Source organism: Gobio gobio, assembly GCF_949357685.1.
Source record: "Gobio gobio genome assembly, chromosome: 3".
Classification (NCBI taxonomy): domain Eukaryota; kingdom Metazoa; phylum Chordata; class Actinopteri; order Cypriniformes; family Gobionidae; genus Gobio; species Gobio gobio.
In genome coordinates this window covers 24,182,726-24,206,375 of record NC_137099.1, presented here as the reverse complement: position 1 = coordinate 24,206,375, position 23,650 = coordinate 24,182,726, and the positions used below count along the sequence as shown (strand labels likewise).

The 23,650-nt window shown below is 36.8% G+C and overlaps 1 protein-coding gene across 1 annotated transcript; it reads left to right on the top strand.

Moving 5' to 3' along the window:
• The first annotated feature begins 14 nt into the window (after window positions 1-14).
• Window positions 15-22,831, top strand: ncapd3 (non-SMC condensin II complex, subunit D3). The gene is made up of 35 exons (XM_079811675.1): window positions 15-131; window positions 553-704; window positions 844-1,006; window positions 1,187-1,362; window positions 1,527-1,694; window positions 1,940-2,001; window positions 2,533-2,620; window positions 2,800-2,933; window positions 3,059-3,131; window positions 3,692-3,817; window positions 3,945-4,197; window positions 6,226-6,264; window positions 6,352-6,471; window positions 6,564-6,637; window positions 8,308-8,442; window positions 9,462-9,682; window positions 9,796-9,987; window positions 10,229-10,326; window positions 10,454-10,563; window positions 10,656-10,763; window positions 12,228-12,336; window positions 12,597-12,698; window positions 12,793-13,031; window positions 13,128-13,207; window positions 13,304-13,441; window positions 13,573-13,706; window positions 14,844-15,040; window positions 15,128-15,238; window positions 16,968-17,138; window positions 17,260-17,393; window positions 17,567-17,634; window positions 17,972-18,013; window positions 18,108-18,170; window positions 18,298-18,361; window positions 22,101-22,831. The coding sequence occupies exons 1-35, from the start codon at window positions 80-82 to the stop codon at window positions 22,174-22,176; spliced, it is 4,272 nt and encodes a 1,423-aa protein (XP_079667801.1). The 5' UTR covers window positions 15-79; the 3' UTR covers window positions 22,177-22,831.
• Window positions 22,832-23,650: the final 819 nt, after the last annotated feature.

The following is a 23,650-nucleotide window of genomic DNA, read 5'->3' as shown; positions in this document are numbered from 1 at the left end:
CCGTGTATGCCGCCGTGCATGCCGGGATATGTGATGTCCCACTACAGCGGCTCTATTGGCGCGTTGTTTTGAACGAAAGATGGAGTTAATACGTGCTCTGCAGTTGTTAAAATTACACAGTGTGTCTACAGGTATAGTTTGATTTTTGTCACGAGCATGTGTTATGAACAATTGCTAAATTATTTTTGAGACTTTCCGTGTGTTTTGTTCTGCTAGACCTCGAAATATGTTGAACTGCAAATGACGCTGTCATCCCGGGGATTTGTTTTGGTTTCGGGTCATAATTTGTAATATGTGAAATTTTAGATGTTTTTTTGTTTTTTTCTAGCGAAATATTTTGTTCTGCCATATCCCAACTCACTGTCTTTTCTATCTAACGTTTAACTCTCCGTTCAAACTGCCATAGTAATACTATGTAGTTATCTAGTGTATATCGCATGATCATTGTCTATTTTAAAACTTACTGAAAACTTTTTTTTGCCTGCATGCCTAATGTTTAGGCTTTATTAGCCGCATTGTACATTATGTTGTTGACTTGTTGAAATGTTTCAGCCTGGGTGGATGCAGTGTGGGATTTCGAGTTCACCGACACAGACCCTCTTGACCCTGTTATTGAGGAGGAGATAAAGGAAGACCCTGGTGTTTTTAAAACAGTTTTCTTGCAGCTTCTGAACTTCTCTAATGAGGATGATGACAATACACAGGTATAACTTGATGATGCTGTTATTTCTTTCTGTATTCCTTCACCAAGTGCTTACACAAACATAGTAGATCAGTTCTGTGATTCACTGCAGTGTAACCGTCTTATGATTTCTTGATCATGTATTTTTTTTTCTCCTGTAGAATGTCTGGGTGGTGTTTGGTGAGAATGGTGTCTCTGCAAAAACTCTGGTGGCTGTCCTGTCCTACTTCATCCTTAGTGCTAACGCCAAAAGGCCCAGTCTTGAACAGAGACTTCATGGTCTACAGGCAGCCTCTCTGTACTTGTTGCTGCTGAAAATACCAGGTCAGATTGCAATAGATTATTAATATAGAGCAAAAAACAGGTTTCAGGTTGTCAAAGACATGTCACCCACAACCAGAATCCTTACATAAAAGCACATGTGATGTCAGGTCCATCTATTTTAACATAACACTGTCAGAATGTCTCTCATTAGTTTATTTAATGTTTTTTGTCCATCTTCAGGTAGTGTTGCGAATAAAGTGTACCATCAGATCCTTTTTGATACCTGTCTGAACATGCCCCTAAAATGCTGGCCTCAAGACTCTGGCAAGAAACGCAAGAAGGATTCTGTGAAAAGCTCCCAAGGTGACCCCAAACCTGGAAAACGATCCAAACCCCCAAAGAAAGTGTCAGCAGAGGTATAGTATTTCGATTTTTGTTTGTTTGCATATGTGATATTTACACTCATCTTTAAAAGTGCATTTTCCTACTCTGACACATTCTCCAAAGACTTAGACGCAATCTATCTGTCAATGATCGTGATGACAGTGGTCATGTATTGTATATTTTTGTTTCCCAACAGATGGAGATTGATGATGATGAAGATGATGTAGAAGAGGAGATGTACTTTTCTGCACAGGATTTGCTGAAACTAAGGGAGGGCATTGTGTTGCTGGTTCGCACACTTCTAAAACTCCTGGAGAGAATTTCGCTTCGAGACAAGCCTCAGAGTGCTGACAGTTGTGTTCAGGTCTGTAAATGATGCATGTCAGCCTCACTCAGCATCTTTGTGCTTCTTGTGGTAGTGTTAGGGATTAGGTACATCTGTACTTTTTTGTTTTCTTCCTTTGAAGAGTAGATAACGTTCTCAGAGCATATTTGTCTCAGTAGAGAAGCATTGTTAATGTATAGATCTGGGTATGGTTGAACACTTTTACATGTTGATATTGAAACCAACATGTTGTTTAATTTTTTTACATTATTTTAATCTTTCAGCTTTTCACTCAACTTACCAACTTTGAACCAGTCATTGGAGATCTGTCATTCTCTCAGGAAAGGTAAATGCAAAATTAGAAAGATGAAAAAATGCATTACAGCATTATTTTAGTATTATATGCCATTATATTTTGAATTAGCTTTTATTTCAGTTTTTATTTAAAAATGTTGTTTATTATTATTATTAAAAAAAAGGCTACATTAAATATATTTTAGTTTTTTTTTTCTTTTCAAATGTGTTTTTCATCTAATGTTTACACATTATTTTTAGATGTATTTGTTTTTAATATTTTTTTTTAAATATTTATTTGTCTGAATGAGTGTTTTGCAGGTCTGTGTTTTATTGCTTGTTGTCTCCCCTCTACCCACCCTCTACACTTCCAATTTTCCACAGCTTTACACACATATTTTTTTAGTCTTTTTCGAAGCTGAGGTGTGAACAACCAGGCTAAAACAAAAAACACAAATTATAGTTTTTGTTTTAGTTATAAATATCAAAACTGATGCATTTCTTCTTAAGAGTCATTCACTCAAATACATTGACTTTATATCAAGATCTGCAGCCTTCTGAGTTTTTGTGTGTGTGTTTACAGGAATGTTGACCAATTAGAGAGTCTGCCTGAGCTGTCCTATCATGGACTGGGTCTACTCTGCTCGACCATTCATGGTGAAGGAGATGAGGTGGGTGGGGTTACTCCAAAAAAAAAAAAAAAACACTGTGCGTCTCAATCAGCTCCCTAGTTCAGTAGTCATGGCCCTGATCAGTGCCCCGACTTCTGAACTAGGGAGCTGATTGAGACGCACCCTGTATTTTGGTTGCATAATTACATTGCTTGATCATTGTGTGTTGTATTGTACAGTGCCGTCGCAGAGTATTCCGCAAGCTGCTGTATGTGATTCTAATGATGAAAGCACAGGAGAGGTCCAAGCCATGTCTTCTTGCTCCATCTCAGGCTGTCTGTGGTGCCAGAGACCATGCCATCCTTTTCATTAGGTTAGTGACTCCATACCAGCTGAATTTCATGTAGGAAAAGAGTTGGATTTACTTTGCCCCCCTCTATTTCTTCAGCATTGATACTTTAAGTTGTTTCTATCTGAATTACTGTATGTGTGTTCTAGTCATATTGTTGATGAGCAGAGGGAGGCCACATTGCCACTTTTACGGATCCTTGTGCAACACATCTGCCATCAGGTATTTTTATTTTAAAGAAATATTTAAAAATAAATAATTTCATTTTAATTATTTCAGTTTTGTCATTATTAACTCTTGATCCTCATGTTGTTTCTGATATGTTGTTATTTTTTTCATGAAACACAAAATTAGATTTTCATAAGAATCTACATACAGTTGCATATGGCATATAGTTACCACAGCTGTCATGCTTCAAAACAGACAAAAATCACTATTAAAGAACCATAAATGTAGTTTATTCATCTTGTCTTATATTCTAAATTAGTTTATTCAACTTGTCTTATATTCTAAATTTCCCAAAGCTATATGCACAAACAGACATCATTATTCAATATCAAATCATTCATTCAAGTCAATGTGCAGCTCTCAAATCAAATCTCTTGTGACCAAACATTACTACATTAGACCAGTATTGATTCTTTATAATTTTCCTTTTGAGTTGTACAGAACAACAACAGCTCTCAATCTTGGGTGAACTAACCTGTGAGGTTTCACCATTTATAAAAAAAGAATATAAAACAATCTTTGTAATTCCATGCCACTCCCTCTGTGTGTTACAGATGGTAGAGAAGTCTGAATATCGAACCAGTGGAGCACTGGCTGTTGGGAAGCTGATGGCTAAGATGCCATGTCAGGACTACGCAGCCATCGTTAAGTGGCTCTATAAGTTCTCCCAAAATAACAAGGTGAACAGTGAGACTATAACAGCCCCTTACAGATTTTTCATTTAACCACAATTTGCTATTTGCTATTTGCCAATGCACTGGTCTGTTCCTCTTGAATAATTCATTATTTAAAAAAACTTCTCTTCAGGTGGCATTTAGAATGTTTGCGCTTGATGTTGCCATGGTTCTTCTGAAGCAGAGTGAGAGGGATGTGGAAGACACAGTGGACCCTGAGCTGGCCGTGTTCCTGTCTCACAGGTTCCTGGTGCACAATATAGTTTACAATCATCGTAATGACGTTTCTCCCACAGTCAGAGGTCACGCATTGCACTGCCTGGCACAGTGTCTGGAGCTGGGTTCCCAGAATGCCACAAAATGTGTGCATGAGCTGTTCTCCAATAGTATGTATATTACTACAGTACAATAACTGTATTTTGTATATGAGGGAATTACACTGCCCGGCCAAAAAAAAGCTGTTTGAATTTAAATAGGCAAATGATAAAGAGTCAATTATTGGATCATTATTGCAGTGATTATTATGTTTCTAGCATGTTATATGTTTGGCAACAGTTCTTCTAACCCTAATTGACCTATCGGTAAGCCCCGCCCCCTTACTTACTGTTGCTAACTCGGACAAACAAACGGAGTTGCTATATCTTACAATGACAGCAGTCAGTGTGAAAACCTTATCCCAAGATGTTTTTGGACACAGAATGTAGCGTATATCCCGTCCGAATGATGGCCAAACTTAACTGATGGTTTATCAAGTTTATTATGTCCTTTTTCACTCCAAAAAATAATCGTAAGAGCTGAACAAACAAAGCATATGAAGTGCGCATTAACGTCTCATTAACAAACTATCTCTCTCCATTGCATTACCATTAACATACACAACAAATTACACAAAAACACTCATACAACTAACAGTAAACAAACATATACACAGACCGTATGCCTTTTCGAGGGTGCAGTTTATAACTGGTAAACTTTGTATCTGAAAAACAACTCCGATAAACTGCATGCAAGCTCTTCCTTTCAATACACGTAGACTATTATACCCATCAAAATTGGAGTCCTCCTTAGTAGGACAGTAGACCTTAAACATATCTAAAATTAAATTAATTTACATATAACCAGTTTAATATGGAGAGGCACTGAAATGTAGACCTTCGTGTTTTTGACCTACAGTGTTACATGACGTGAGAACAGTTAGTTATTTCGGTTTGTATGTTAGCAGGGACTTTAATCGTAACTTAACGAGAGTATGACAAACAGAAAATCACCTCAGGATACCTGGAATCACTGTTACAGTACCTCAGGCACGACATTTTAGCATTTTTGTAGCATAAACACCATCAAATCGATGAGAGCTCGGATTTTCCAATGTTTCTCTATGGGGCTGACACCTAAAGATGTCAGAGTTCCGGTCCCAGCGCAACTGATACTCAACTGCTATTGGCTCATCTGCGTTCGAGGGGAGGGGCTTACCGATAGGTCAATTGATGGAGTGTGCAGCTTTTAATTTCTTAAAGGGATAGTTCACCCAAAAATGAAAATTCTGTCATCATTTACTCACCCTCAAGTTGTTCCAAACCTGTATGAGTTTCTTTGTTCTGCTGAACACAAAAGAAGATATTTAGAAGAATTTTGTAACCAAGCAGATAGAGCAACTATTGACTACCATAGTAGGGAAAAAAATACTATGGTAGTCAATAGTTGCTCTATCTGCTTTGTTACAAACATTCTTCAAAATATCTTCTTTTGTGTTCAGCAGAACAAAGAAACTTATACAGCTTTGGAACAACTTGAGGGTGAGTAAATGACAGAATTTTAATTTCTGGGTGAACTTTCCCTTTAAACAACCATGTAGGAAGACACATAATGGCCAATTGGCCATTTTCCAGGATCCAAGATTTTGACCAAAAATGTATGCACTTCTTGATGGAAATAACATCACAACATTTATTTCCATCAAGAGGTGCATCAAGTTTTTGTCAAGATCATATATTGACAATGCAAGAGTCAAGCACTCTGTAAAGTCTACTCCAGCACATTAATTTACAGTCTGGACTCAGATGTGCAGATTCATGTGTGAAAATGATTCTTCATGATCCCTCCATACCATTCTTTCACAATTTGAGCCTGATGATTCTTGACATTGTCATCCTGGAATATGGCCATTATGTGTCTTCCTACATGGTTGTTAAAGAAACAAAAAGCTACACACTCCCATCAATTAGGATTAAAAGAACTGTTACCAAACATGCTAGAAACATAATAATCACTACAATAATCATCCAATCATAGACTATTAAGCATTTTCATATTTAAATCTGATAAACAACTTTTTTTTTGTCCGGGCAGTGTATATTCTTTAGTTGTAACATGCAGTACATTTGAATACTAATTAAGCTCATTCTTTTTTTCAGCAGGTGCTCAGACTATGCTGGATTCAGCCCGTTCTGAGCGTAAGATCGTATTTTGGCATTTAAAATTAAATTAGGGAAAGGCATTTTTATAGTCAGCGATGGTTCACTTTGTGTTATATTTTTTAGAAACTCTAAAGAGAAGAGAAACGGTTCAGAAAACCGCCTTGACCTTCAGAACCATTGAGCTTACAAAACACAAGAGCATGACTACAACCCACAGGAGCACTATGAATACTTCCTTACAGCGTAAGTTCAATATAAATAGGCCTTGTCATTTTCAAAGAAGAATTTTACATAACTGACTATTTCTTTATTAATGTTTCTTTATTTACTTTTAGATGAGGACACAATGGCTCTATTTAAAAAGCATGTCAGTGATCCAAAAACTAATGCTAGAAAAAGTGCACTGGAGGTAGGAAATGCATTGTACACTTTGTAACATTTCACAATTTCCTTATATTATACTTATAATATTCAAGTCAATGTTTCTTACACCAGAACATGGTTCTTATTTTTTTTTTTTACTGTATGTGACAGACCACTTTCCACCCACTCTGGCCTATAAAATAGTCTTTTTTTGCTAAATTACTATTTGTAATTGCCAGATCTTTGACCTTCATATACTTATGTAGCTCACAGTTGGGTTGGGTCACGGTGAGCGATTAGTCGTCCAACTATCAACTTATTGATTAGTGTGGTAAACTAATTAATCTGGAGGTTCTTTTAGTTTCTAAATTTTTAACAGTGATGATTTAATTAGTGTGCTGACCGCATGCTGCACTTTAGTTAGATGGTTTTGTACAATAAAACTCTTTTGAGAAAGTAGCTTTTTTAAGCCACTGAAACTGTAGCCATGCACATTCAAATGTTGTTTTTAACCCATTTTTGCAGCTTAATTTCCATAAATGGTCTCTGTGGACTGGGAGGGATTGTTGCATTGTTATTGTAGATTATGTTTGCATGGTAAATACTTTAATTTAAAAAAATAAATAAAATACTGTTTTCTGTAAAATGGGCCTGATCAAATATACAGTACATACAGTACATTTAAATGTTTGGAGTCAGTAAGATTTAAAAAAAAAAAAAAAAAAAAAAGAAATTAATTATTTTATTCAGCAAGGATGCATTGTTGATTAAAGTGACAGTAAATACATGTGCATTGTTATAAATTCTGTTTCGAATAATACTGTTCTTTTGAACTTTCTATTCATCAAACTCAAAGGATCCTGAACAAAAATGTATCATTGTTTCCACAAACTTACCAGAACTGTTTATTGAGCACCAAATATAATAGCACCAAATAATTAGCCTGACAAGCCAGACCCACATCAAGATGTTGGGTCTGGGAACTCACCATTGGCAGGGCTCAATCCGAGGGATGGGATAAACGGTTGTCTTTCAAATTCCCTCTGCAACTAGAGCAACGTTAAGCAGAGCTAGTTGATATATTAAACTTTTGCCTTATCCGGTCGGCAAAACTCATTTTCACGAACACATTTTTTGTTTACGAGTAGCACGCGGAACCATGTCAACTCTGCCGTCATTATGTTAAGCCCACCCACCAACTCTATACACGATGTGATTGGCCTGACCAGAGTTTTGGGTTTTCCAGCTCGCAAGCCAACGGAGAGTTGCTAGACAACCCTGGCTGCAAATTAGATTTGCTGCCGCTAGGGTGCGTCTAGATTTCTAGGCTACCAAGTAATAGAATTATTACTGAATAATCATGTGTTATTGTATTAATGAATATGTATTGTAACAATGTAACCTGTGTACTACTGAATATCATGTGACATTGAAGACTGTAATGGCCGTTGAAAATTCAGTTTGCTATCACAGAAATTATTTTAAATTTGAAATATATTAAAGTAGAAAACTATTACTTTAAATTGTAATAATATTTCACAATATTACTGTATTTGACAAAAAAAAATGCAGCCTTGATGAGCATAAAACAACTTTAACAGAAAACAGAAATCTTACTTTAAATGAAGTTGTGTGCAAGGCCATCATTTTCATTTGTCAAAACAGTATAAAGCAAGCAGTTGTACCTGATCGTGTGTCTTTCATGTGTTTGTATAGACCGTCATGAGTCTGCTAAAGCATGGGGTGATCACGTGTAGTATGGAGAATCTGAGTATTCTGTCAGAGCGCTGCAGGGATCCTGCTGTGTCCGTGAAGAAGAAAGCCTTGCAGTGCCTTATGGACCTCCTTGCTGTAAGCCCCCCCCTTCCAAACTCACATTACAACATTATTGCTGCATCTAACAGTTGGATTCATACTCTCTCTATCTGTTTTGATGACCAATAAAATGATTATTTAGTCAAAACAGTCAAACTTTTACCTTTGCCACTGCATTTTAATGTTAACTGAGATCATGTTTAAATTCTTATTCTAGTCTTTTTAAAACTTGACAAACTTGACGTTTTCCCTCACTAATATCTTCAGCTGCTATGGTAGCTTTCTCTGTCAAATAGGATATTCTTCGTATTTGTGTACTCATAACTGCACATATTTAATATACACAAAATAATATCATCATTAATAAAAAAAATCATGAATTGTATTAATTTTTTCTTTCACACCTGGAAATAGGTGATGGCCTGGCCAATAAGGGGTTGCCATATCTCTTAAGGCCTATTAACACTAAGAATGTTAATTATAACTATATTAGCTTCCACACCAACGCACAGTTCTGGTTAATAAAAGAGCCAATCGCTGACTGATAAAGTCATCGTGTCACTGCAGGTGCCGTTAGAATCTCTGTTTCTATAGAAACAGTCGTTCTGAGAAGCGCGCTCAGGACTGCACATGTCTAGCCTTAAAATGTCTCTTTTTTATGCTATTTTAACATAAGAAACCATATTTATGAGACATTTGGCAGAGTTGTTGTCAGATTTAAAATTTGAAATTTAATCGTAAGCTTTGTGAACAGCTTTGGAGAATTTTCCCCATTGATAGAGATTGAAGCTGTACTTGCATGACTGAAATAGCTGCCCAAAAATCGTTTAAAAGATGGTCACCGAGTGAAATCACTTGTCTTAAAGGGACTCTGTCGTAACAGTTGCGATAGCGACTCTGCTATTCTTTTACATTTAGAATGATTTTTAAAACCATCTTTATCGTTATATTTTAGCTATCATGCGAACAGGCCTTTTAACCTCAATTTCACACTACTAAGACAAGTGCTAGTTTAGTTATCCAACATAACCTTCTTTCAATTATGATGTGTCCAGGCTCTGCCTGAAAATAGAGAGGTGCAGGAGGCCTGGCTGAGAGGAGTGTTACCTGCTGTCATGGACTCTGAGAGCTCTGTGCAGGAGAAAGCTCTGGAGTGTCTGGACCATGTCATCATCACTCACATTAAGAATCAAGGCAAATATCGGGATGGCGACACCTCTCAGAGGCTGGCCTGGGATTTACTGGGACTGATGTGTGAGAAGTGTCAAGACCTCAGGTCAGTTACATGTTGTCCTTACCATCTGTGACTAGCAGTGTGTAACATGTCTCCCCCTTTCTTTGCTTTCATTGTTTTATTTTTGTCCTTCTCCACATCTTTCTCTTCTGTAGCCGGTATTTCAGCAAGGCTTTCAGCGTGTGGGCTCCGCAGCAGAAGTTCACTCCTGCCTTTGTCAACAGTTTGCTGTCTCACACAGAGGGAGAGAGGGCCGCTGCTGCCTGGCTGCTGTTAGCTAAAATTGCCAGTTGCTCTCCTAAACTGAACTACACCACCGTTTTGGATACCTGGGAGAATACTATCAGGTCAGAAAACAGAGCTGAGAAAGTGACGTGAATTTGTTGTGTCATCAAACATCATGGTAAAGGTGCAGACAGTTATAAGGAAAAGAGGTCAAAAAGTACATCATTTTATAGTGAATAATTTAATTTTAACTGATGGACAGTGTGTAAATTGTGTTTGATTGCTTTGCATGTGATTTTGTTCTAAAATATTTGTTTTTAAATTTTTTTTTTTTTCAAATTAAGTGTTTGTTTTAATTATCAGGTCACCAGTTGTTTCAGTTGCAATGACCTGTCATATCTTGAGCGTTATGGGTGATATTGCATCTAATCTCAATGATGACACCAATGCCAGAATAGTAGGTAAGTGTTGTGTGTCAGCCAGGACTGAAATGGGACTGCAATTATTGTAAATGCTACAATAAAATTACTAATTGTGATTTATAATTAAAAATAGTCGCAAAATTGTGTGCACATTTTACCTGTGTAGATGATCTGATGGGCTGGTTGAAGACTTTCAGCCTGCCTTTGGAGGTGATCAACTCCTGTGTGGATACTCTGGTCAGATTTGGAAGATCAGACAACACTCAGGACACATTGGTAAGATCATACTATTGCCAAGAATCTTTTATTAGATGTCTCTTATTTATACTTTAATACTTTCTTTCTTTGTGCGTGTCTGTGTGTTTCAGAGGTTCCTGGATCGTTTCTGTGGAGAGCTGGTCTCTGTGTGTGAGAGTTATCTGTCTGGTGTCATTCTACAAGAGAAAGGAGCTATGGACATCAATGAAGACCTTCTGGTACAGACAGAGCCTTTATTAAAGGGGTTAAATCACCCTTTTTTCATTGAGGCCCACTTATAACATTGAAGTTTTTGCAGCAAAAACAAACAATCTATTTAGTTCTTCGTGATTATTTTCCACCCTCTCTGACCCTTACAGATAAACAGGCTGTTTTGTTTTTTTCTTGCTGGTGTGCTCTTCCAAAACTAAACTGGGCAAGTGTAAATACATCTGGTTGTTGAAGCCACATATGTAAATTTTACTCCTCCCAAAATGGTAAAGAATAAACATTTGAGAGCATATTATAGGCTATCGGCAGCCAGATATAACAGTGCTACTGCAACACGCATCGCCACAGATAAGGCCCGCCGCAGATGAGTTGCTGATCATTTCTTAAACAAGCAGACATGCAAACTGCCGCATTCGACTGTTTAAAAGGCAAATGGCCTGTGGAAAGAAGCTGTTTTTGTGCCTAGATGTTTCAGGTCAATGGGCATTAGAACATCTAGGCACAAGAACAGCTTCATCCCACAGGCCATTTCCCTCTTAAACAGTTATATGCTTTTTAAGTCATATGCCTGTAAGTGCAATACCCCGCTATTTAGTGCAATATCTAAAAGGGAAAATATGCACAAGTATGCAGGAATGATAGAAAACATGGAAAATAGCAGTCAAGTATTAACACAAACTTGTAAACACAAAACAAAAAAACCTGTACACAATTCATATTATTCATAATAGTGTAAATATGTTCACAATCTGTAAATGTTTATTGTGACTAAACCTAACTTTGTCTTTATACTTTTATATTTTTTATTCTTAAATTGTATCACTGTTTCTTGTATTTGTATATTTGCACTGGAAGATTTAGTACCAAGAAATTTCCTTGTGTGTGCAAGCATTCTGATTCGGAAATTAATCTAAAGTTTGGCGTTGCATCCAATTTGTACGTGAACACAGAATAATCATAAATGCATTAAAATAGTGAGACTATTATCTTACCAGTGCCGATGCCGCTCTCTCTCCTATTGCGGTCTTTTGATCTTGAAATAAAATGCTGCTCATATAAGTATCTTTCGTTGACATGAACTCTGTTAAATTTGCATATAGTGCGGGAATTGAAGATCGGATTTATATTTGTTTTGCGGAGACACATTTATGTGGCTGACTGTAAATGGAACGGTTTTAACAAATCGGATGGACTCATCAGTAAAAACATGAAGTGACCAGATGTAAACAGACCAATAGCTGTTGGTTTTAATGTAGTATGTAACCGTTTTTAACCACTCAATCCTTCAGTCACAGCCACTATATAGTAAACCTTCATTACATATTGAAAAATCACAAAACTATTACTGTTAAACATACTTTTGACTGCATTTAACTTTTAAAAAAACTGATCTCAGAGACCGCAACTCGTTAAAAGCATTATATAAAGTGATAAATTATAACATTCCCTTCAATCTATCCTCTGTATCTCAGGTGAAACATCTTTATACACTTGGTGTCACTTCTCTCCATTGTCCATCTAAAGTGGGGAAAAGAATTTTCCTTCTGGTTCAGTCTGTTCTAACTCCCTCAGAGCAGCTAGGTGAGTCCATGAAGTTTTTTGTTTTTTATGCTTGGTATGGATGCACATGTATCCCCGGATTCTTATCATGTGCATGTGTCAATTCAGTAAATCTCAAACACACGACCAAGAGTTTTTCAGAAATCTGCTGTAGCTGTTAGCATAGACTAACTTTTATGGCATTTACTGCTGGTGTCAATATCCGGGTCTTGCTTTAAAAGCATCTTCTGCATCTTCTCATGAACTGCATGTATTTGTTTTTATTCTGTGTTTTCTTTCAGTTCCTGCTGAAGGACAAGAACTGCCTGCTAGTCAGCCGCTGTCTCAGTTCAAACCCAATTCCATGCCAACAGTGGTCCGTGCTCATGCTGTTATCACATTAGGTGTGAAACATTTACAAACCTTTCTTTTTTTTGATATGCACATTACCTAGCTGGCCTGGCAGAAGGTGAAATAATTGTTCTCTCTATGTCATAGGTAAGCTTTGTTTGCAGCACGAGGAACTGATGTTGAAGTATCTCCCTGTGTTTGCGCGGGAGCTGGAAGTGGGCACAGAGCTGGCTGTGCGCAGTAACGTGGTGGTGGTGATGTGTGACCTTTGCGTGCGCTACACCAACACAGTGAGCCGATATATCCCAAACATCTCAGCATGTCTGAGAGACAAACAGCCCATCGTCCGAGAACAGACACTCATTATGCTGACCAACTTACTGCAGGTACTCACGCAAACCTGTGATCAGACCCTACAAGCCTCGCTTTTTTTTTATCTGGCTGTCTGTAAATATTCTGAATTATGTTTTGCTCTTCAACAGGAGGAATATGTAAAGTGGAAAGGTGCACTGTTTTTCCGGTTCGCTATTACTCTTGTGGACCCAGATCCTGCCATCGCAGAGTAAGAAATATGGCCTCACAAAGAAAAACGTATTACATTGCAGTGTCTTTTTCCATTTAATCTAACGTTGTTTTTTCGTTTGTTTTTGTTGTTTAGTCTCTGCGAGTACTGCTTGGTTGACCTCCTGCTTAAGAAGAGTCCCCTCATGTTTTCCCAGCATTTCATTGAGTGCATTTTCCACTTCAACTCTTATGAGAAACACAAGAAATACAATAAATTTACTCAAACGGAGAGGTACATTCTGAAATTATCCATCGTATGAAGCTGTATATGTTTTATTTTTTTCAGTGGTTTGCAAGAAACAATGTTTAATTTCATCTACTGATGTGGAATGCTATGAGTTTTGAAAATGTGTTTTCTGTCAGTGAGAAATGCAGGTTTTCTCTGAGAGGACAGCCGAATCAAGGCAAACGCTTCAGGATCTACAGGTTCCTATTGAAAAACTTTACAGATGAGCAACGCTTCAATATCTCAACCAAAATCTGCCAGGACATTCTTGGTGAGAGGCGCTTGCTGTGGTTCTTTTGTGTTTGCAGGGTTTGTACAGATTTTAAGGAGTGAAATTTAAGCACTTTTCCAGCACTTTCAAGCAGTGCAAGTTGGTGCTTTTCAAGGGTGAAGAAGCTGTTTATAATAAACTGTGATAATTATAAATGTTCTTACAAAAAAATCATACATTATTGGCCGCACATTGCAAAGGCTTGCCTAATTTAGGAGGCTGGTTCAATCCATCAAATAAATAACCTGGGCTTCTAAGCAGGACAAATTACAGTGATTAAAAGCTCCACAAAACTGTCTGGAGAAGATGTATGTACATATATGGCTAGCTCTGCAATGTTAAAGAATAGGCTTTTAACAAATTAATGATCACTCCTAAGACATTTAGAACATTAAAAAAAATACTTCACACCAGAGGCTATGTGATAATGTGAAAATAATTGTAGACGAAAGGTCCTTTTACACCAAGAGCAAAAATGAATTTGAAATAAATTCTGAATCTGCATTAGTTTGTTTGAAAGAAGTACAAATTCACGCTTGCACAACAGAATCACACCTTTCTTCCGCCTTACCATTCCAGATATTAAAAGAACGGAACACAGGGGATCCTTGACTTGGGCTGCATCCGAAATTACATACTTCCCTACTATATATCAGGCGAAAAAAAGTGTGGCAGTGACCTGAACATACAATAATCATAAATGCATTAAAGATTGTGATCTTACCAGTGCTGATGCCGCTCTCTCTCCTATTGCGTTATTTTGATCTTGAAATTAGCTGACAATAAATAAACTGAAATGCTGCTCATATCAGTAGCTTTCGTTGACGTGAACTCCGTTAAATTTGCATATAGTGTGGGAATTGAAAATCGGATTTATATTTCAGATATAATGCAGAGACACATTTATGTGGCTGGGTGTAAATTGAACAGTTTTAACAAATCCTATGGCTACCAAAATATTGATTAAAATACCAAGCATTGATTTTCAAAGATGACATTCAAAAGTCAAGGACATTTCAAACATTTAAACCATAACATTTAAAACAAGCTTTTTCCAACTCTTTATAAGCTCAGAATAGAGCGCCAGCCCCACCCGATTACATAGATTTGACCCTTACAGATGCCTCTCTTTTCCAGCCAGTTTTGTGGACTCTGAACTGCCTCTGGACTCTCAGGGCTCAGAGTTGCTTGCAGATACATTTGACGTCCTCTCCCTGAAGGAGATGAAACTGACAGCCATGAGCGGCCCAGCAGCAGGAGAGGAACCTCAGGAGGATGAGATGGCCATGGCTAAAGCTGTTATACAGGTGGCCCAGAAAAAGTTGGTCTCACAGGTGAGAGAACTTTGTGAGTGTAGATTCTGGAGGCTGTCAAAACTTTCATCAGATCTTTTTTGAACTTGCCATCTGTTTTATGTGCAGGTCCAAAAGAAAAACTTTGTGGAGAATGTTATTCCTATCATCACAAGTCTGAAGAAAATGCTGGAAGAGCAACACTCACCTGTCCTGAAACATCTTATGGCGTACCTACAGGTGATGCAGATAGACATTAATAGATATGATTGTGAGTGTCATGTTTTACAGGAGCTGTCAAGTTCAGCGTTCTAGAACTACTAATTTTTTTTTCCCCCCGGTGTTCTGTTACAATTAATGTATCATTTATCTAGTTTTAATCAAGGTGAAAATAGCACAAGTTTAGTCAAAACTATATATACAAATTATTTTCACATTTCTATGTTCTTAGAAGTCATTGCAATTAGGTAAACTTCTGGGGGTTTTTTTTGTTACAAATTGCTCCAATAGTAGAAGATAGTCCATGATAGTGGAAAAATTATAGAGCGATTGATTATGGTGGTCAGAAAAGAGAAAGATCTCAAATTTGCTGCCAGCCATGCAGTAACATGCAGTAACATTAAAGGGTTAGTTCACCCAAAAATGAAAATTAGACCATGATTTACTCACCCTCAAGTCATCCGAGGTGTATATGACATTCTTCTTTCAGACGAATAAAATCGGAGTTATATTAAAAATGTTCTGGCTAATCCAAGCATTATAATAGCAGTAATAGTTGCTCTGTTTTTGAAGTCCATAAAAATTGCATCTGTCCGTCAAATAACGTGCTCCACGCGGCTCCGGGGTGTTAATAAAGGCCTTCTGAAGCGAATCGATGCGTTTGTAAGAAAAATATCCATATTTAAAAATGTATTTAGTTTTTTTCTAGGGCTCTGCATCAGCCATCCCTGCTCCATTACTTCCGGCGAATAAGGTCAAAATACATGCAAAATACCGGCGCGATCATAGATATATTCATAGATTCCTCATTAGTGCCTGCAAGGATCGGTCGAATGAGGCATCTACGTGTATATATATATATATCTTTGATCGTGCTAGTATTTTTACCTTATTCGCGGGAAGTTATGGCGCTGGGAAAACTAGATGTCGATTCGATTTTGATGTCGACTAGATTCGTCTGATAAAAGGTAAAAAAAAAAACATAAATACTGTTCGGTTTCTCGAAGAAACTGATCGTTTCGTGTCTTAAGACATCAATGTGTCGCCACAAACCGCATGGTTTAATAAGGATTAGTATGTCTATGTGTTTTTACTCTCATTGCTCTCATACTCTAAAATATCCCCATTGACATGCATTATACGACTATCACACTGCAATAGTTGAAGTTAAAAATCTTAATTTGTGTGCTACTGAAGAAACAAAGACACCTACATCTTGGATGCCCTGGGGGTAAGCAGATAAACATAAAAAATTAGTTTTTTGGTGAACTATCCCTTTAACTAATGTTACCATGCAGTAACATTAACTAGTTAATTTCTGGGAAAAGGGTCTATTACTTTACACAGATTCATCGAACATGTGAACTCATCCTTGTGGCAGTTGTAGTACTTATGTAGCAATGTTTTAATCAATTGACCGATTGAAAGCACACAAAAAGTGTAATTAAGTAATATTTATGACAACCTGGTTTCACAGACTAGGCTTAAGCCTAGTCCCAGTCTAAAATTATAAAAGGCCTAAATTATATTAATTTACTCGTACATTAAAAAACCCAGACAATTTTAAAATCCAGAGAAAAGATGAGGTAATTGATAATTGATGTACTCTTTTATTCATACCAATCTTTATTAGATGTAGTTTACCATGTGTTTTTGACACAGTTCCTAATTTCAGATGCCAAACATACTTTTTTGCCTCTCAACTTTATTTTATTTTCTCACAAGCCTTTTGTTTATGTGTTTATTACAGGTGACCATGCAGGACTATCGTTCAGAAGTGAAGGAGCTGTTTGCTGCTGATGAGCAGTTGGCTGCAGAGGTGGAGTATAACCTGAAGCAGTTTGAAAAGGAAAAGCAACAACAAGAACAACAACAGATGGAAAACCAAATGGCCAACTTCACAATGTCACCCCGACAAAACGTGAGTCTAACATACACATGCGTAAATGTAGCATAAATTTGACAACACAGCATTTACAGCTGGTTTTGACCTTTCATCTTTTTCTTTCCTCTGTTTCTCTTCCTTACCCATTCTTCTTTAGGGAAATGGCATGGCTTCTCCTGCCCAGGCAGCAAATGTTGGGAGGCAGACACCAAGGGGAGGTTTTGCCACCCCTCAACATCCTCATGCTAATAAAGGACCTGCACAAACCCCTAAATCTGCTGATGCTCTGAGGTAAAACTGAGCCACATCCAAGTACAACAGATAACCTGTTATTTCTTTTAGTTAGACATCACCAATATCAATATAATAATATCATCCACAGTGCACTATATCTTTAAAAATAAGGCAAGTGTTATGTATGAATATTATATTCACATCACTTTAACAATTATTCGTTCTCTCAGGCGCCGCACATATGCAGGCATGCTAACTCCAGTCAGGAGCCATTCTTCCCCTACAGTGTTTTCAACAGGTAAACCAAAATCAGCCTTTTGTCAGCAACACTCATACAGAACAACACAGATCAGCCATTTCTGGTGTGATTATTTTTTTATTTTTTTTAATAAATCTGCAATACAATAATTAATCACACAACTTCAAGGGAATTTAAGATAATATATATTATTCTCTATATGTTTTACATATGTATATAATACAATAATGTCTCAATAAAATTAAAAAAATTAAAAGACCAGCTGAGATATATATAAATTGGACTGTCAAAAAAATGCATTGCTTTTTGTGAACATCTGTATTATCAGTTGAAAATTATTTAATCTCTCTCTCTCACTCTCACTCTCACTCAACAGGACGAGGAAAACAGGTAGGGAGAGCCATTAGTACTCCACAAGGTAAGATTAATTCATTTGGACATCTCCCATAATTACAAAAGTCCATTCTTAGGGGAGCTGCCATTCAATTGAGCTCTTTTCTGATTTTTTAAAGCGAGCATCAATGAAGTGACATTTGGAGAGCAAGTCAGTGCCATCTGCAATGAATCTAGAAGAGGTAAGATTTAGCGAATTGTCATTCACATTTAGTCTTGGTGTCAGAGCTATAACCCATGGTGTTCAAATGTTTTAAACCATTCAACAAGTACTTTGAAGGTTGTCAATATGTTGAAATGTATACCTAGTTACAGGTGGCATAGATGAGGTGGAAGAAGAGAGTGTTCTACATCTGATGTCACCAGAACAACAGTAAGTTTGTACATTTCATCATGCATTCAGAGTTAAGCTGAATTATTTATTATAAATATTATTTATTCAAACATGTATTAATTGAACAGATGCCTTTATCTAAAGTGACTTTAAAATGAGTAATGCAACAAGCGCCTCATCTTAGGGCAATAGATATCGTTCATTTACTGTGTTTCATTTAATTAAAGGTACACTATGTAATATTTGTCCCTCTAGCAGTTAAAAAACAGAACTGCGTTCATTTAGCAAAAGAACAGCTTTTTGGTTGTGCTTTGGCTCTGCGTGACTGTGCGCGGATGAATATATGATTATCCTACTGCACATAAAACATTCCCTACTAGGCTTAAGAGACATAACTAGTTTAGATGGAAAGGATCTCATGCTGACTAGCTGAAGACATTACAGTAGCTATACCCATTAACAGACATAGTACTTCACTGAAAATAAATTCCAGCACAGTGCTACAACAACCATAATGAAATGGCCCTTCACAATAGATAATGCTTTATAGTCAATTCTGTTGACAGAACTACATAATGGCAATTTGTTGAGTAATAAAAACGGCATCCCTCCGTCACTTTTACAACATTTCAAATTCCTTAGTTCTCATCATCTCTGAAAAGGCAAGCCAATGTTAATTGTGTTTTTAATAATAGGGACCTTTTTTCCCTGATGATGTGTGCGTGCGTGTGAAGTTTTAGCTCAAAATACCCTACATATCTTTTTTATTTTTTATAGCATGTTAAAATTGCCACTTTTTGGGGGGTGAGCAAAAACAGGTCCCTTTAAATGCAAATGAGTTGGTGCTCCCGGCCCCCTGTTCAGAAGAGGACAGAGCTTCAAAAGCTCATGCTCCGACATACTGGCAACAACAAAACTGAACAATCTTACACACTGAAACTGTCACTAGCGGTGTTCAGCCTTAAATGTTCAGTCATCTGACTCTACTGTGCATAATAAATGCGCATTTATGAATTGCGCAGACGGTTAGCATGGCTGGATAAAAAACACAACATAGCTCTGGGGCCTCATTTATAAAACTTTGCGTAGGATTTGCGTCAGAAGTGGCGTACGGATGAAACATAGGACGTGCGTACGCACAGAAATATTTGGATTTATAAAACCGTGCGCACGCACATCCTACGCAGTTTTCCCTTAATAAATCACAATCAATTCTAAATGTAGCGAAGCTTTTGCGGCTTCATGTCACGCCCATAGTTGCCCATAAATAGTCCGTGAAACGCCCACAAGTTAATATTCATAGATTGCGAAATCATGGCAAACACAGAGAGGAAATAAAAAAAAAATGTAACTTCACTCAATGTGAGGTAGAAGTTATCGTTGGCGAGGTTAAAAAGAGAAGAAAAGTGTTGTTTGGAGGGCACAGTGTGGGCATTACTAATGCCAAAAAGGCACTTGAGTGGCAAAAGGTTTCAGACGCCGTAAATGCTGTAGCCTCACAACCTCGGACCATCGCCGAAATAAAAAAGAAATGGTCGGACATCAAAGTCGAGGCAAAAAAGCGTCTAGCGCTCCATCGCCAGAGTGTGTCCTCTTGCTGTCTGAAGATGCGTTCACTCCGAATCCTTCCATTCGCCACATCTTCTAGAGCACAAGATCAGCCATTGTGCGTCATTACGCATTGAGATGGGCATTTTATTTCCATCCATTTAATTGAATCTGACAAGCTACAGATGTCGGTTATAATCTACGTGGAAAGGGGAAATAGTTCAGTGCAAATGTAAGGTCTTGCAGCTTTCTGAATGGTTGAGACATACGTCATTTTATCAAAAATAAAACTAAAGGCATATGCATGAATACCATGAACGTAGCTGATGAAGAAATTTTACTATGAAAACAACTTTCCCCAGTGGACAATTAATACATCTATCTATCTATCTATCTATCTATCTATCTATCTATCTATCTATCTATCTATCTATCTATCTATCTATCTATCTATCTATCTATCTATCTATCTATCTATCTATCTATCTATCTATCTATCTATCTATCTATCTATCTATCTATCTATCTATCTATCTATCTATCTATCTATCTATCTATCTATCTATCTATCTATCTATCTATCTATCTATCTATCTATCTATCTATCTATCTATCTATCTATCTATCTATCTATCTATCTATCTATCTATCTATCTATCTATCTATCTATCTATCTATCTATCTATCTATCTATCTATCTATCTATCTATCTATCTATCTATCTATCTATCTATCTATCTATCTATCTATCTATCTATCTATCTATCTATCTATCTATCTATCTATCTATCTATCTATCTATCTAATCTCACGTGTTTCTTCCATCTGCCGACGGTGTCGCCATTTCTCATTTCACCCGTTTTTGTGCGTACGCCTGGGTCAGAGCTTGCATGAAGGACCGCACATTTTCCCGTCAAGTTTGCTTTTTATAAATACCAATTATTGCGTAGAGAGCGGCGTACGCCTTCTTTTGTGCGTACGCAACGTTTATAAATTAGGCCCCTGGTCTCTTGGTGCCTTCATGTGCTTTCACAAATTTCATCATTCCCACTTCTGAAGTCATGATTACGAGCTCGTTGCATTCAAGTGGGCAACTTCATAGACCGCTCATTTGCAATTTTTAACTAGGAAAGTTAAATGTGAGGGCAGCATCAGTGAAAACAAGCAGAGACAATGGTAGCTTTAGCAACATTAGCCGTGCAGAGTGCCAACAAGTTCTTTCAGAAAGTCCATTTGGAAGGACTTGCAACATATGATGTGTGATACTTACTTCTCTGAAGTTTGTGCACGAAGCGTTGAAAAGACATTTCCTAGAAAATGAAATTTAACCACAATGTCCCCAGCGACTCAGATGGCGGGAGTCTATGGAGAATCTTATGTGCATTGGCCCATTCCAAAACAACCCTTGTAATGCCTCTTTGGCGCTGACATCTCCAGCTACAACTGCAGCTGCTACAGCGAGGATATAGAAATGGCGGACTCTGTGCTTCTCACTCAGGGCTTTGTCTAACGTCTATGCTAATGAGCAGAGGGCAGGGCCTCTCCCTACAATGATGTCAGGGGGGATCTGAATCAGTGGGTTATAAAGAGACTGCTTTTGATTTATGGGAATTATATAAAAATGAGTATGTGGATTTTTACCATTTATAGGCTGGTTGTTCTCACACTGCGGACACACGTCGGTGTTCAATCACCTTATAAAAGTACATTTTGCATAATAAATTTCCCCTTTAAGAGCTCTGTTGCATTCTCTTTTTGCCAGCAGACTCTCCTCTGATCAGCGTGAATTATTTATTTATTAACGGCAGATTTTTTTAAAAATGGGAGATTTAGCTGCTCCATGTCAACCTTTCTCGCTCGACTAGCCTATGCCACTCTCACTGTCAAAGTAGCCGGAGAAATTATTCTCTATTTACAGATGACGCGAAAAGCACAGGCGAGTGATATATGTACAAAATTTCCCACAAAAACAAAAAACAGGTCTAAAATATAAATACTTATAATAGGCTTCCCATAGTGAATCGGGGTAAGACAAAACATGTTTTGGAAAAATAACTTGATATGATGTATTGACTTTGAAATTTGAAATTTTGTTAATTTGGAACAAAGGAAAGTTATGTAGTGTACCTTTTAAACTTTAACATCCATAAGCAAATATCTTAAAAATATTAGATGGAGCATGAAGGTATATTGGTTAACATTTCATTTTTATTTTTATTCCGCCCTTTAGAAAACCAGTGCCCAGGCAGTGGAATGTGGAATCCCCTCTTGTACAAAAACAAAAAAGAAGCAAGAAAAGGCTTTAGAAAATGTTTATCTGTGCATTTATTATGATGTAGTATGTATTACTTATACCTTTCAGTTCTCTGTATCTTTATAACAAGTCCTCTTTATTTCACTGTTCTCTTGATATCTCTCGTTTCATTTTCTTGTCTTGTTTGTAAAAAGGCAATGTTATTAAATGCTTCTGATACTTTGGATAGTATCATGTGGATTTCCTCCAGACCTGGTTGTTATATGGAAATGTACTGAATGTGTCTGAAATTCGCAATCTACTTTCCCTACCATTGATATCAGAGAAAGCCTGGCAACTAATTGAATGGAGCAGATTTATCACACATTGGTACACAAGAGTGTTCTGTTTCTCTTTATGACGTCTTTAGTAAAACATTAAAGTAAACAAAAAGAAAGAGACTTTGAGAGGTTTACTTATAATAAAAAAAAAAATCTTTTGTCATGCAAGTAACTTTTTTCAAGGTGTCATCCACAGTCACATGATTTCTTGTGTGCTTCTAATCACTGATATTTTATCATTTGTGCCATCAGAGTGGATTAGATGTGTTAAGTAAAATAAAGTCAAGTTTCAGACGTTTGATGTAGCAACAGAAATACTTTCATTCAGTACTTTAGTGTTTAATACAGTGCCTGTAATGTACAAGAATAAAGTTTAATATACTATTTAAAAACCATAAATTGAGGTGTTTTTTTTTATAATCAGTTTTATTTTGATAAACGTGACAATACAGGTAATATTTAAATTACATGGAGTTTTTACTGTTATAAAACAGATTTTTGACTCTTAGAGCTGAAGGTGTCAGAATAAACATGAAATGCACAACATATACTGTATAACAAACATATGATCAGTCATAATAAGCAATAAAATACAGGTAAAAAAGAAAAGCATACAATACTGCACATGAAGGCGGCTTCTCCATACAGATAAATCTGAATTTTTTTCTCTGAAGAAATGTATCCATGTACGTGTTAGTAATTAAAATACTAAAAGTCTACTTGTGCATATTTGTACACTAATCATAGACCTTAGATATAGTTATTTTATTTTTGTGTGAAAAATAAATAAATAATCTTTTTTAGGAGTTACATTTCAATACGTTCGAAACCTGATGATCATGTTAACCAGCATGAATTGAACATATTCCAAATAGCATCGCGTGCACCGTAACCGACGTTTAGTACAGTTTCCTCTCACTTCCACATGGGGGAGACAGACACCTTTTGATATCTGTACTGATCATGGTACTGATACATTATTAAAAATGGCATTAGAGGGTTTTCATTAGCCTGGTTTTCATCTGACAACATGAGGAAATAAAGTTAGCTTTCTTTAAGATCTAGATTTTAGATGTTGGTCTCAGACAACTTTTTAATGTTTGTGCATGGATTATTCTATTTTTTTTTTTTTACATTTCATTTTAAATCAAAGCATAGTATATGAATTAAATGAATACATATTAAATTAATAATGAGTTTAATAAA